Source organism: Calliopsis andreniformis, chromosome 9 (assembly GCF_051401765.1).
Source record: "Calliopsis andreniformis isolate RMS-2024a chromosome 9, iyCalAndr_principal, whole genome shotgun sequence".
Classification (NCBI taxonomy): Eukaryota; Metazoa; Arthropoda; class Insecta; order Hymenoptera; family Andrenidae; genus Calliopsis; species Calliopsis andreniformis.
The window spans coordinates 22,090,339-22,105,587 of NC_135070.1; the positions used below are offsets into that span (position 1 = coordinate 22,090,339).

General features: G+C 44.2%; 2 protein-coding genes across 5 annotated transcripts; both read right to left on the reverse strand.

Moving 5' to 3' along the window:
* Window positions 1-8: 8 nt before the first annotated feature.
* Mlc-c (Myosin light chain cytoplasmic) lies at window positions 9-2,161 on the reverse strand. 2 transcript variants are annotated; one of them, XM_076385312.1, is made up of 4 exons: window positions 2,021-2,161; window positions 1,773-1,800; window positions 709-1,014; window positions 9-624 (listed from the first exon to the last, which is right to left on the reverse strand). In XM_076385312.1, the coding sequence occupies exons 1-4, from the start codon at window positions 2,021-2,023 to the stop codon at window positions 518-520; spliced, it is 444 nt and encodes a 147-aa protein (XP_076241427.1). In that variant the 5' UTR covers window positions 2,024-2,161; the 3' UTR covers window positions 9-517. The 2 variants fall into 2 exon arrangements, with proteins under 2 accessions (XP_076241427.1, XP_076241426.1); XM_076385311.1 differs by lacking the exons at window positions 1,773-1,800; window positions 2,021-2,161 and adding an exon at window positions 1,190-1,383.
* A 1,119-nt stretch (window positions 2,162-3,280) lies between these two features.
* On the reverse strand, window positions 3,281-10,348 carry LOC143183650 (uncharacterized). Of its 3 annotated transcripts, none has more exons than XM_076385308.1 (17): window positions 10,212-10,348; window positions 9,907-10,078; window positions 9,123-9,268; window positions 8,714-8,958; window positions 8,082-8,320; window positions 7,736-7,826; window positions 7,547-7,662; window positions 7,163-7,305; window positions 6,658-7,039; window positions 6,401-6,546; window positions 6,026-6,228; window positions 5,316-5,599; window positions 4,942-5,032; window positions 4,736-4,830; window positions 4,456-4,617; window positions 4,187-4,334; window positions 3,281-3,515 (listed from the first exon to the last, which is right to left on the reverse strand). In XM_076385308.1, exons 1-17 carry the CDS (start codon window positions 10,319-10,321, stop codon window positions 3,352-3,354), a joined length of 2,937 nt encoding a protein of 978 aa, XP_076241423.1. In that variant the 5' UTR covers window positions 10,322-10,348; the 3' UTR covers window positions 3,281-3,351. The 3 variants fall into 3 exon arrangements, with proteins under 3 accessions (XP_076241423.1, XP_076241422.1, XP_076241424.1); XM_076385307.1 differs by having other exon boundaries at window positions 6,026-6,237; XM_076385309.1 differs by lacking the exons at window positions 9,907-10,078; window positions 10,212-10,348 and adding an exon at window positions 9,347-9,485 and having other exon boundaries at window positions 6,026-6,237; window positions 9,123-9,264.
* Window positions 10,349-15,249: the final 4,901 nt, after the last annotated feature.

Genomic DNA, 15,249 nt, shown 5'->3' on the forward strand with positions numbered 1-15,249 from the left:
TGCTTAAGTAATTTTAGGTTTTAAATTTATTATAATTTTTAAAAACACTAACCTTTTTTAAACATACAGTATGTCTCTGGTCTAAAGAACGTAAGATTTTATCTATAATTTTTATAGATGGAAGTAAGACGAAGAAAATGCATCCATCCATCGACGAAACGAAAATTCAGAGTAATCACCGTCAATATTTCGGTCAGAGTTTAAGAGAAACTATATGTGCATGATCACGCAATAAGATACATCTACTATACTATAAAATTCTTTATTTTTACGTCTCATCGCAATTCTAATTTTGTTCGTGTAATTTTCACTTATAAGTACATTTTTCCTGTCGCGTCTTAAGCAGAAATTCGATTCGAAAAGACTGCTATCTCTTCTATCTTCTTATAGCAAAGCTATTACCGATCAAATAGTTCAAAGTCTATAGACAGAAACAGGGAAAATATTCATAACGGATACCAATTTTTTCACGATAATCATTTCTTTAACATTCGGTTCAGCAAAGAGAGACATTCATTCAACCACACATCACTTGACGAACAAAATCTTCGTAATTAATGTTGCCCTGTGAATCTTCGTGACCTGCCAACAGTGTTTCAACTTCTTCGTCGCTCAGTTTTTCACCTGATAGAAAACAAACAGACAAACAAACACAGATGAAAGAAGAAACGCACAGGAGAATAGAGGAAAAGAAAAAGTAAAACTTACCTAACGTTGTTAAAAGATGTCTTAATTCAGCAGAAGAGATGAAACCATTCCCATCTTTGTCGAAGTGACGTAAACCCTCTATGAAATCGTCAGCTGTGTCTGACGTACGAGATTTACTTATAGCTTGGTAAATAGGTAAAAACACTTCGAAACTGATACGTTCATCAGGTTTATGCTGATGCGTAAACTTCTTTACATCAGATTCAGTTGGATTCTGTCCAAGAGCACGCAACGCGTCTCCAATCTGAGCCACATGAATTTTTCCATCTCCACGACTGTCGAAAAGCTGAAATGCTTCCTGAAATTCTGCAACAATGAACACGGATCTTTAATTATACCAATTATAATCACAAGGGACAGCATCAAACAGCAATGTTTGACACGATATAAATACACAAAATGAAACTAAACAAGAAGGCATAGAAAGGCGCCCTTTTAATTCAATTTCAACAGATAGTCTCTATAATTATTTATTATGTACCCTCCATCGATGACATCATTCTATTAGTCAGTTCTAGATAACTACAACCAAACATGTTGCGTTTCGCAAGATAACTCGAATCAAGAGGCGTAAGGAACAGATTATCCTGAATCGTATAGAAAAAGTTTTCGTCCAATATTTACAAACGCGGTAAAGCAGCAAATAATGGTACGCGGGTATGGAAACGGAACAACGAAACCAAATCGAAACGGTAATATGCGTGTTGGCGCTCGAGGTTCACTTTGCTTGCGTTTTTGACAACGATAAGAGAGGATTCGATGAAAATTTGTAATTTTAACCGGCAATACGACACGTATCGTACGTTCACCACGAACACCGCGTACGTAAAAGACGTAACGACAAACCGCCTTCTGTCTTTTTCTCTCCCTTTCCGCTACCATTTCCTCGAAGTGCGCAACCATAAAAGGTAATCAGTGACACGCAAGTCTGTGACACCAGGGTGGGTCTAATAAGGCAGCAACGATATTCTTGACCCAAATCAAGCGTCCAGAAAAAACTGTTCGCCCCTCTTTCATCTCGCGTGTGGCTTCTCTCATCAAAGAACTCGTTCGCGTTCACTTACCTGCCAGCTGATCTTCCGAGTAAGATGCCTGTAAACGTAAATCGGTTATTTATTCTTTTCGTTTCTCTCTCTCTCTCTCTCTGCCTCTCTCTGTGTGTGTGTGTGTGTGTGTGCGTGCGTGTGTATGAGTGATAATAAATACATATCATCATTATCCTTTATGATCATCATCGTCATTATCGTTGTCAGATTAGCGAAACAACGAGATACATTAATGAACAAACGAATCATTCTGAGTAGACACTTACCATATCGAGAAGCGTAGAGAATACGTTATCGCGAGGAGAATGCACCGATTAGAAACACGCACGTAATTAAGTATGCGTCTCCTTCGACGCCGAAGATCGCGTCGTCGTGTCAAATCCACGTATTATGGAAAAACATACACAAAGGGATACGTAAGCGTGTAGGAATTAGGAATGGCCACGAGGCGCCACAATCGTACCAACGAAACAAGAGCTTCTCGGGAGACTCACAATTGTTCGAAGTTCGAACGAAACGCGAAACCTTCCGAAGCCAATCGTACCGCTCCCAGCAGCTCGTGGTCGACGAATCGAATTTTCGTATAGTTTGTACGTATGCGTATGCGTACACACATGTACGTAACATAGGTACGTATGATGTATGTGTGTATGTATGTGTGCATAGCATATGTGTGCATATACATACCGTTCCTTACTCGTCAAGTTTTTTCTTCGTTTATTCTTCCATCAAATAAGACGTTATCGAAAAGCATCGGACATTGTCGTTACGGAGACCTAGATACAGGGGGTATATATGGGTAAAGGAACGAAAGAAGGAGAAAAGAAAGAAACGTAGATAACAGTGTCAGTAACTAACAATCAAATTTTTGTTTGTATCGGCGATAATACGTACGTATTTTTTACAGCGACACGGAGTCATTTCTAATTTAAAATGATAGTATTCGAAAAGATGATTAAGAAGAGAACTTGCGAGAATCAAGCGTTATTCGTAGCCCTCTAACGGTGCACTCGAGAAATCTCGCTTCAGAAATGTCACAATGCGGCATCGATTTATAGGTTAGAACGCAATGATTGCTTCTTTACGTTTGCATATCTCTGCGCGTATGTACATACGAATAGGGATATGTGCATCCACGTCCGTATTTATCCTATGTCTGTACGTATACACGCACGTATCAAGATATTTTAATTCTCAAGCTACGTCTACTTACACTCTACACTGAGGCAACAACGAAGAACTCTTTGTCGCCTCTTGTGTAAAAAATAAGAAAAGCGTACTTAGGATATTTTTGGAGAATAGGCTCTAGAGAGACATAAAGAGATACAGGACCTTTACTTTTCATCTCAATTACACGTACTGTATACATATGTACATACGTACATACACACACTCGACGTTGGTCACATTTCGTACACGTTACATGTAGGTACACATACACGACGTTCGTGCGCATGCATACAAATTTTTTAAAAAATTCTTACGAAAAATTCAAAAGGTGCAAAATGTGTTGTATCATCGAGAAGTAGACGCGTGTTACTATAGACTTTATTCATAGTAAGAATCGAAAAATTCACTTAGATAACAAGATTTATATTTAAGACCGTGGCCGATCACCGTGAAGGAAAGCATATATCGCGTTTCTGAGCATAACGTTCGGTGTAAATGATGTGTTTCGAAGAGGTTCGTTCGTCATTGGACTAGTAAATTTTCCACATAGAAACCATTCGTTTATAGCTCCTCTCTCGTACGTAAATCCGTCTGAAACGAACGAAAACGTACGATAATAGGATCGTGATCGTACAAGATCATTTTTATAAACATAATCGCCTATACGTATGTACCTATGTACCTATACAGGATGTTTTATATTCGGTACTACAAACGGAAAGGTAGCGATTCTACAATGAAGAAAAGGAAAGTAAGAATATTTATAATAGAATATTTATATTTATAATTATATTTATAACACGCTTCAATTTCGAGAAAATTGAATTTAAATATCGGTCGGATACGAGTGTGTCAAAGGTTAGGTGTGTAAGTCTCTGTATCTGTAGTACAGTTTTAGGAGATTACGAGATTAAGTCTAAACTTATACCTACTTACATGTCTAGCCGAAGCGAAATTGAAGTTTCTTGAAAAAGGTACACTCTATGATAAAATTTCGATATTTTCGACTTACATTTTGTATCAGGAAATCATATCGTACTTTCGTTCGAATTACCGGTTACGAAACATTCTATAGATTAGGCCAGTTCAAGCAATTACGCGCGCAGAATGCAGAGAGTCGTTCTCGCTTTTCGAACAACGGAAGCACAAAATTGTGAAACATGTTTCCGACAACGCTGCCGCTAATATTGCGGTATTGCGGTAATACGTACGTACATAGGTATACGTATAGAGGTAGACAAGTAAGTATGTACATATCTTACCGGAGCAACGAACAGGTTCTTTCATTATTTCACGCGTAATAGGACACAAAAATTCGTGCGGTACATCGACATCGTCCAATGAAATTTCCATAGTATCGCTATCTTCTCGCTTCAACCAATACAGTTGCGTTTTGAATGCTTCCGTTATCTGTAAATCATGATACATCAACGTACGTATCAGTATGTAGATAACTTTGCAAGTTTAACGTAGAGGTAGGTAATCGCGATAGGTCATAACGTTCTCGAGCGATACAACGGCGCTAACATACTTCTTTGTCTTCTTTTATTTGTAGCTTTCCAATCAACTCCTCCTCCGACACGGTGAGCAATTGTCGGCCGATCAAAGCGATCGCGCAGGCTTTTCTCGCCAACGCCGATAGGCCCGTTTCGTTCAACCATCTCAAGGTATCGTCAACCCTCCAGTCGGCAACCTTCGATAATGCCCAAAATTTCGCGTTGCGAAATAACGTTAACGTAGAATAACGTTCTCGCCGTTACAATATACATATAGTACGTTACTTGTTCTACGTAGGTATCTCTCTCGTTTACCTTTTTTCCGTCGCGCCTTAAGTCATCGATCAGTGCGTTCCGTGAAATCAATCGTTGAGGTATTTTCCAAATTAAAACAGTTTTATCTAATGCACCTGTTCACCAATCGAGAAAAGGAGTCGTTAGTCGAATAAAGAAATACAATCTGCACAAAGTGTATCGTACTAATGCTAGACATATATGTTGGTAATAATCAAGAATCAGACCTGTAACAAAAAGAGATGCATCTTCAGAGAAAGCACAGCTGGTCACCAGACTTCCGTGCTCCTCCAGTACGTACAAGCAAGCACCAGAATACTAGAATTACATGAATTTTCACAGTAAGATAAGAGAGCGAATCGTGCAGATATACTTGTACATGTACGTACACACAAAACATGGAGTTGTACATACCTTTATATTATCTATACGTAATCGCATATTCACGCTCTTGGAGCAGTAGGAGGACTTTTCTCCTGGATAACAAAAGGAACAGAGGAGTAGAAGGAAGCGAGAAGGAGGAAGAAGAAGAAAAAGAAGAAGAAGAAGGAGGAGGAGAAACAACGAATCGAACGTCATAGGTTGTAGATCATTCGCTTACCACGCTCCATATACGCGCTGTTCTATCGGTGGCCACGCTTCCCAAAGTCTCTCCTCGAGTCGGCGAGAATCGAACACAGGTCACGTTACCACCGTGACCGGATAAAATTTTTGCCTCTTCGTATCGCGCGTTACCCTCAGTGTAGTAACCGGTGGTAGCAGTAGCAGTTGCGATCTTGTTTTCTTCATTGCAAATCATTATTCGCCATAACTTGACCAAGGAGTCGTTTCCGCTGGTCGCCAATAGATAATATTGCTCGTCGGTATTCATATCCATTCTTCTTCCTGTGCGTCCAAAATCGCGTTCCACAATCTTCGCGTATGTAAGCAGAGACTGTTATCCAAGAAGACGTAATAACAGCGAGAATCTCGAAGTTACAATTCTCTTACCTCTTACGAGGTAAAGCCTCCAGACCGTACTTACAATTTCAAGCTTTTTTATAAGATCGATCGAATCCGTCGAGCCACTGTGCAAATCTTACAACAATTGTACGTCACATATCGCTCTTGTATCTGGCTGGGGTAGTCAGGCCCGGTACTTATTAGGGGTGCAGTCTATGAACTCGCTATACATGGGTACTTCCTTGGATAACAGTACCGATGTATATGCATATGTACTTGCATCTACCTACCTACCTACCTACCTACCTACCTACCTACCTACCTACCTACCTATATATTACCACTCACAGTATCGTTCGCGTTACATACCAGCAAATATAGTGCCTGAAGTTGGGCTGAAATCGCATCCTTGGACGCCCAAATCGTGGGCTTCGTCGCAAGTCATTAACGCTGCGACGCAATTTTCGTGGCAAATGGTATCGAATAATCTCCAAGTTCCTTCGTTGCAAGCCGTGACCAAATAACGGGAATCGTGCGTAAATGCGATCGCGTTCACTGCATCGGAATGACCCCTGTAAACACTGCGGTATCGCACCACGCCGTTCATCGATCGTTATAAATAGATAAATATACCTCTGTCGATAGAATAAGTAAGTAGCATAACGTCCAGTGTAGCGGTACGTTGCCGAGAATATATTACAATGTACATATGTGGAATTGGAAATCATGATGAAAAATACGTACCAAAGTTCTTCCATATCGTTCACATTCCACAAGGTGGTCCTTTCGTCATCTCCTGCTGTGGCAATCTTGGTACCGTCCGGTGACCATCGACAGACACGAATTCCTGATCCCGAATTCAAGAAAGACGATCTCGCTCGACATCCACTCTATAGAATGAAAAATTGAGCATAGAGAAAATCGTAGATGGTAAAATATACACGTATCATTCAACACGGAATACGACGACGACGACGATACAACGTTTACACCCGCATTACCTCCGTGTCCCAAACGATGGCCGTGCCATCCAAAGAGCAAGATGCAAGCATAGTACCACAGGGACTGAATTCAACGTGATTCACACTGTATTTGTGTCCATCCAATGGACTGTAAGGCTTTTCCTGAAATTTCACAGCGAACAGCGAATTCTCTTTTTCGTCCTCTTCGGTGCTGTTCTCTCGTTCCTCCTCATTTTCTTCCTCCTCCCTTTTTCCCTCTTCTTTCTCCTTTTCCTCTCCCTCCTCTTCCTCCATCTGTTCCTTTATCTGTTCCTCTTCTCTCACTTCCTCCTGCTCCTCCTCCTCCGCCTTTTCATCCTCTTCCTTATTCTCCTGCTCCTTAATTTCGGATTCGATGCTCCAAACACGTATTAATTTGTCTCTACGCCATACAATCAGAGAAGAGGCGAAACGAACGTAATATTATTATCTTTTTTTTTTTTTCTTTCATCGTACAGTTATGAACGAAAAAAAAAAAAAACAAAATAATAACAAAACAACTAACCCAAATCCAGAGGCGATAAGATGATTTCCATAAAAAGCAACACTGTTTATAACACCTGTGTGCTCTCGTAGCGTTTGAATCAATCGTACATTGTCAGTCGACATCTTCCCGTTTTCAATCATAAGTCGTTCATATTCGGCGCTCTACGGTAAAAAAATAAAGGATCTTATGTATGCGTATACATGTTTGCGCACGTACGCTGATGTACGTAGAAGTTCGGGAAGTTCGGGTAGGATGGAGAAGGGCCCGGACAAGAGGAAAAAGTTTTACAGCGATTCGACAAACATGTACGTATACAGAAACCTATGTAAGTACGGAATCACAATGAAATCATATCGATTGAGCGTATTAAGCCAATTTTTGTAAATCGTTGCATGTTCATACCTCTTGATGATCATGATCCAAGAACTGCCGCGTAGACAGACAGTGACGCACAAGTTGGAAATCGATGGATAAGTTTCCGGTTAGATCCCAAATAATAATAGACTTATCGTTAGACCCTGCAAGGTGTCGGTGAAAAATCATCAGAAAAAAAACGACATGTAATGTCATGCTTTATCCCAAGACGATTACCAGTTGCCAATAAGCTTCCATCTCTCGAGAACGCACAGCAAGCAACGTATCTATCGTGTCCGGACGTTATCGCCAGTACTTTTCCCGTATTCTGTAAATTGTGCGAAGAAATATTTACATGGATCGTTAAGATTATCATTGTCAATTTCGAATCGAACAGGGAGACGAACGAACATTAACATTTTAATCCTCAGAGGGAGAACATCGATCACTCGAGACGCGGATGATCAACAACGATAGGTATGCCCTTTGAGGATTAAAGATTATAGTTTTGGAGGCTTTGACGAAACTATTTCGTCATTATCGTTTTCCTCGTCGATTCTCTTATTATTGCACGATATCGTACCGTCTCCCAGATCACTGTCGTTTTGTCGAGACCGCTGCTAGCAATATACGATCCATTCGCATCGAATCGAACACAGGTCAACGCACTGCTGTGTTTCTCCATGATTCTGCTAATACTTATATCGGCAGCGAACGGTTGAACCGCACTCTTCGTCCGCACTACGGTTATTTTCCACAATTTTACGCAATGATCGTTCCCACAAGTTACCAGTCGATATAATTTCGCGAACGGTTCGTAACCTACGCACAAAATATGTTTTTTTTTTTTTTTTTTTTTTTTTTTATACCGGACGATGTATCGCGATCTACTAGAGTGAGTCGCGAGTATTCGTCTAATGTACATATTGATCTATTCATACGTATATGTACGTGTATATTCATTGATTTCCGATTATTTTAAGCCGATAACGTTATTTAACAGCTGTATTCTACATGGGTATTATCGCTGGGTATTATCGACCGTTGATAACATTATCATAATTTCACCAAATATGAACCATCTTAGTGGATAAACCTGTGGAGAAGCTATCTGGTATGTGGCTCGACTCACCCTAATACTCACGCATTAGTCGGAAATAAATTGTAGCCTGGTACATATAGGCGGTAGAGGTAGTAGTAACGTGCATCACGTACTGGTTATTTCCTGAGAGGGTGAAAAGTCGCAGGATACAACGCCGAGATCGTGAGCATCGTCCACCCAGGCGAATACAGTAACCGTTTCACGGTGATGGTGACGGTTCTCCGGAACACGGCACGGGTCGACAATATCGGCGGTGGAAAATAATTTTAAAACACCGAAACTACAAGTGGTAACCAGCCAGCTGGAGTCCGGCGAGAAGCATACGCTTCGAACAGCGCCTTCGTGTTTTCGGAAGCATCTGACAGAGAGAGAAAGACAGGGAAGAGAGAGAGAGAGAGAGAGAGAGAGAGAGAGAGAGAGAGAGAGAGAGAGAGAGAGAGAGAGAGAAACAGAATCAGTGTTACGATTGCATTGTAATCTCACCATTAATGAGATTGCGCGTTACCATGCTTATACGCTTGCCTGATCAAATCGCGTCGAGCCAAATCCCAGAGACACACTTGTCCACTGTCGCCAGCAGTAACCAGCAGCGTCGAATCCGGTGAAAATCTACAGACTCTTACGGCTTCTCCGTTGGCTTGCACCATGACGTGTATCTTAGACCCTGTCTGTGAGAAATCAGTGTTACTCGAGCTCGAACTCGATTCGTTGCACGATCGGTTTCTTCAAAGGACTTATTTACGTACGTTACGATTCCTCGCTGTAGCATTGTTCATTGATATCACGGACACGGCAAGATTATGGATATGTTTGCATAATACTATGTTACGTACGCGTATACTGGATAGGTAAAGCATGCAACAATCAAAGACACTAATATTTGTGCATTTTTTTTTTTTTTTTTTTTTGTTGTTTGTTTTAGTTGGGAAAGGAGGGGGGAGATGTTGAAGGCAAAAGAAGGTCGGCAGGCTAATCGATAGCCGTGACAGTCCCACATTTACGATATAAATATACCATGTAGCACATTCGTTTCGAGATTATCTTTCGATTATCGAATGGTTCGCATCTCTCGATCGAATGACTTGAAGTCATTCGATTCTTCGTCGTAGTCCTAGATGCAACAAAGGAGATAGGAAAACAAGTTTCGCTGTGCGTATAATACGAACCAGTAATCGTACAAGGAATGATTTGAAAAAAAAAAAAAAAAATCGTAACGTGTCGTATACTCGACGACAAATAGAACGGCAACAATTCGTCCCGATGCAAAGTTGTTCTATGCGTTGTTTCTATTCGACAAACAACTTACCCGTAAATTCCACAGTAACGTTGTGCCGTCTATACTAGCCGAAGCTAACATCGTCGATCGAGGGCTGACTTTTACGGACGTAACTCCATATTTGTGACCTATTAATGGTGAAAAAGAAGTTTCCACATAGCCTTCGTTCGGTTGCCATCGCCATACTCTGACCCTTTTGTCTCTGAAAAGCGAAAACCGGTGTTTCTATTCGTCTCATGCAACGAAGGGAATATCGAGCTACAACTGTTGCGAGTGAGCGAGGCTAGAAAGTGATTCTTTTTTTTTTTTTTTTTTTCTTTTTTTCTTCTCCTTACCCCGATCCGGTAACCAAGACGCGATTGGCGGCAAAGTCGATACTCGTCACATCGCTCGTATGAATCTCCAAAGTCTGAAGCGGTCGTACGTTAGCTAAGGCAGTTGACATGATGCACAATCAGCAGAGCACCTCGCGATATTCCGAACGAGAGGACAGAACAGGTACGGAATACGTTGGGAAAAAGGGTGTATTACGTTGTACGACAAGTATTCGTAGACAAATACCGATGAGAAGAGAAGAAGAATTAAAGCCGAATGTCGTGAAAAGAGAATACACTTTTCGCGGCGACAGTGGCATCGATCAACCTGGAGACTAAGTACAGTATGTACAACATACAGAGGTGGTTAGTTCGCGTAAACGTGGCTCTACGGTACAGGGTAGTTCTCGCAATGGTGTAGGTAGATGTAGCGGAACTGATCACAATTAACCATGAAAGAAAGAAAGAAAGAAAGAAAGAAAGAAAGATACGATAAGAATATATATACAATTGCTAATTCAAGGTTCAGCCTTGATTGGTTGAGTAATATAATCGTACGTACACGATCACATACATATTACGTAGACATTTTGGATCTAAAGATTGCACTACATATTCGTAAGTTTTATAATATGCATACGTGCATGAATTTGAAGCGTACACATATGCGTATACATATGCGATCGTGTATACACGTAGGAGTTAAGCACGCGATCACAAAGTGGATACGCGTGGTGCATACATACATGCATACATTGAAACAGGCAACTGTGACGATTCAAGTCGCGTCAAATCATACTGTGTAGGAGATAACAGAAGATGTTAGTGTGGCCAATTTGTACGATTCGCATGTACATATATACATACCATACGTATATGCCTATACATGGTTATCCGTATATAACTGATGGTTTTTTTTTTTTTTTTTTTTTTTTTTAACTGTGTAGGAACAGGTAGGTAGAACCAAGTTAACTTGGCAGAGCTCACTACGAAGTAGTTGTAACAAGATGTGCCAAATAGCGATGGCGATACTTAAAATCGACTATTATTAATGATTTATTGATAATCTAAACATTCCGAATATGTACGATCCATTGTAGGTGCGCGATGCGCCCAATAAAAAAAAAAAACAAAAAAAAAAAAAAAACCCTTTTGTATCCTGGAATGGCGATTAATGTTTTCTCTGAATGCTAGTACCACACCAACTGAACTTGGCAGAGTCCTGTACGGTTTCTGGGGAAGCTAAAGTGCCAAACAGCGTGGTTAGGAAACACAAAAGGCGCTGCACGAATCAAAAATGGGGAGGAATGTTTGAAGCCTCTGATTGGACACTATTCAGAAAGGCTGCCAATAGGACTTTTATATTCACTCATACCAACTTAGGTTGCGCTTGTTCGGATAATTATTAAATTATTTATTCATTTAATGTATTTTCATTAATTAATTTATTTATTTATACTCGGAGAACGGGCCACAGACGAGAACGGGCCACAGACGAGAACGGGCCACAGACGAGAACGGGCCACAGACGAGAACGGGCCACAGACGAGAACGGGCCACAGACGAGAACGGGCCACAGACGAGAACGGGCCACAGACGAGAACGGGCCACAGACGAGAACGGGCCACAGACGAGAACGGGCCACAGACGAGAACGGGCCACAGACGAGAACGGGCCACAGACGAGAACGGGCCACAGACGAGAACGGGCCACAGACGAGATTCGGGGGGTTAGGGTCTTCGGGGTTAGGGTCTTCGGGGTTAGGGTCTTCGGGGTTAGGGTCTTCGGGGTTAGGGTCTTCGGGGTTAGGGTCTTCGGGGTTAGGGTCTTCGGGGTTAGGGTCTTCGGGGTTAGGGTCTTCGGGGTTAGGGTCTTCGGGGTTAGGGTCTTCGGGGTTAGGGTCTTCGGGGTTAGGGTCTTCGGGGTTAGGGTCTTCGGGGTTAGGGTCTTCGGGGTTAGGGTCTTCGGGGTTAGGGTCTTCGGGGTTAGGGTCTTCGGGGTTAGGGTCTTCGGGGTTAGGGTCTTCGGGGTTAGGGTCTTCGGGGTTAGGGTCTTCGGGGTTAGGGTCTTCGGGGTTAGGGTCTTCGGGGTTAGGGTCTTCGGGGTTAGGGTCTTCGGGGTTAGGGTCTTCGGGGTTAGGGTCTTCGGGGTTAGGGTCTTCGGGGTTAGGGTCTTCGGGGTTAGGGTCTTCGGGGTTAGGGTCTTCGGGGTTAGGGTCTTCGGGGTTAGGGTCTTCGGGGTTAGGGTCTTCGGGGTTAGGGTCTTCGGGGTTAGGGTCTTCGGGGTTAGGGTCTTCGGGGTTAGGGTCTTCGGGGTTAGGGTCTTCGGGGTTAGGGTCTTCGGGGTTAGGGTCTTCGGGGTTAGGGTCTTCGGGGTTAGGGTCTTCGGGGTTAGGGTCTTCGGGGTTAGGGTCTTCGGGGTTAGGGTCTTCGGGGTTAGGGTCTTCGGGGTTAGGGTCTTCGGGGTTAGGGTCTTCGGGGTTAGGGTCTTCGGGGTTAGGGTCTTCGGGGTTAGGGTCTTCGGGGTTAGGGTCTTCGGGGTTAGGGTCTTCGGGGTTAGGTCTGGGTTAGGTCTGGGTTAGGTCTGGGTTAGGTCTGGGTTAGGTCTGGGTTAGGTCTGGGTTAGGTCTGGGTTAGGTCTGGGTTAGGTCTGGGTTAGGTCTGGGTTAGGTCTGGGTTAGGTCTGGGTTAGGTCTGGGTTAGGTCTGGGTTAGGTCTGGGTTAGGTCTGGGTTAGGTCTGGGTTAGGTCTGGGTTAGGTCTGGGTTAGGTCTGGGTTAGGTCTGGGTTAGGTCTGGGTTAGGTCTGGGTTAGGTCTGGGTTAGGTCTGGGTTAGGTCTGGGTTAGGTCTGGGTTAGGTCTGGGTTAGGTCTGGGTTAGGTCTGGGTTAGGTCTGGGTTAGGTCTGGGTTAGGTCTGGGTTAGGTCTGGGTTAGGTCTGGGTTAGGTCTGGGTTAGGTCTGGGTTAGGTCTGGGTTAGGTCTGGGTTAGGTCTGGGTTAGGTCTGGGTTAGGTCTGGGTTAGGTCTGGGTTAGGTCTGGGTTAGGTCTGGGTTAGGTCTGGGTTAGGTCTGGGTTAGGTCTGGGTTAGGTCTGGGTTAGGTCTGGGTTAGGTCTGGGTTAGGTCTGGGTTAGGTCTGGGTTAGGTCTGGGTTAGGTCTGGGTTAGGTCTGGGTTAGGTCTGGGTTAGGTCTGGGTTAGGTCTGGGTTAGGTCTGGGTTAGGTCTGGGTTAGGTCTGGGTTAGGTCTGGGTTAGGTCTGGGTTAGGTCTGGGTTAGGTCTGGGTTAGGTCTGGGTTAGGTCTGGGTTAGGTCTGGGTTAGGTCTGGGTTAGGTCTGGGTTAGGTCTGGGTTAGGTCTGGGTTAGGTCTGGGTTAGGTCTGGGTTAGGTCTGGGTTAGGTCTGGGTTAGGTCTGGGTTAGGTCTGGGTTAGGTCTGGGTTAGGTCTGGGTTAGGTCTGGGTTAGGTCTGGGTTAGGTCTGGGTTAGGTCTGGGTTAGGTCTGGGTTAGGTCTGGGTTAGGTCTGGGTTAGGTCTGGGTTAGGTCTGGGTTAGGTCTGGGTTAGGTCTGGGTTAGGTCTGGGTTAGGTCTGGGTTAGGTCTGGGTTAGGTCTGGGTTAGGTCTGGGTTAGGTCTGGGTTAGGTCTGGGTTAGGTCTGGGTTAGGTCTGGGTTAGGTCTGGGTTAGGTCTGGGTTAGGTCTGGGTTAGGTCTGGGTTAGGTCTGGGTTAGGTCTGGGTTAGGTCTGGGTTAGGTCTGGGTTAGGTCTGGGTTAGGTCTGGGTTAGGTCTGGGTTAGGTCTGGGTTAGGTCTGGGTTAGGTCTGGGTTAGGTCTGGGTTAGGTCTGGGTTAGGTCTGGGTTAGGTCTGGGTTAGGTCTGGGTTAGGTCTGGGTTAGGTCTGGGTTAGGTCTGGGTTAGGTCTGGGTTAGGTCTGGGTTAGGTCTGGGTTAGGTCTGGGTTAGGTCTGGGTTAGGTCTGGGTTAGGTCTGGGTTAGGTCTGGGTTAGGTCTGGGTTAGGTCTGGGTTAGGTCTGGGTTAGGTCTGGGTTAGGTCTGGGTTAGGTCTGGGTTAGGTCTGGGTTAGGTCTGGGTTAGGTCTGGGTTAGGTCTGGGTTAGGTCTGGGTTAGGTCTGGGTTAGGTCTGGGTTAGGTCTGGGTTAGGTCTGGGTTAGGTCTGGGTTAGGTCTGGGTTAGGTCTGGGTTAGGTCTGGGTTAGGTCTGGGTTAGGTCTGGGTTAGGTCTGGGTTAGGTCTGGGTTAGGTCTGGGTTAGGTCTGGGTTAGGTCTGGGTTAGGTCTGGGTTAGGTCTGGGTTAGGTCTGGGTTAGGTCTGGGTTAGGTCTGGGTTAGGTCTGGGTTAGGTCTGGGTTAGGTCTGGGTTAGGTCTGGGTTAGGTCTGGGTTAGGTCTGGGTTAGGTCTGGGTTAGGTCTGGGTTAGGTCTGGGTTAGGTCTGGGTTAGGTCTGGGTTAGGTCTGGGTTAGGTCTGGGTTAGGTCTGGGTTAGGTCTGGGTTAGGTCTGGGTTAGGTCTGGGTTAGGTCTGGGTTAGGTCTGGGTTAGGTCTGGGTTAGGTCTGGGTTAGGTCTGGGTTAGGTCTGGGTTAGGTCTGGGTTAGGTCTGGGTTAGGTCTGGGTTAGGTCTGGGTTAGGTCTGGGTTAGGTCTGGGTTAGGTCTGGGTTAGGTCTGGGTTAGGTCTGGGTTAGGTCTGGGTTAGGTCTGGGTTAGGTCTGGGTTAGGTCTGGGTTAGGTCTGGGTTAGGTCTGGGTTAGGTCTGGGTTAGGTCTGGGTTAGGTCTGGGTTAGGTCTGGGTTAGGTCTGGGTTAGGTCTGGGTTAGGTCTGGGTTAGGTCTGGGTTAGGTCTGGGTTAGGTCTGGGTTAGGTCTGGGTTAGGTCTGGGTTAGGTCTGGGTTAGGTCTGGGTTAGGTCTGGGTTAGGTCTGGGTTAGGTCTGGGTTAGGTCTGGGTTAGGTCTGGGTTAGGTCTGGGTTAGGTCTGGGTTAGGTCTGGGTTAGGTCTGGGTTAGGTCTGGGTTAGGTCTGGGTTAGGTCTGGGTTAGGTCTGGGTTAGGTC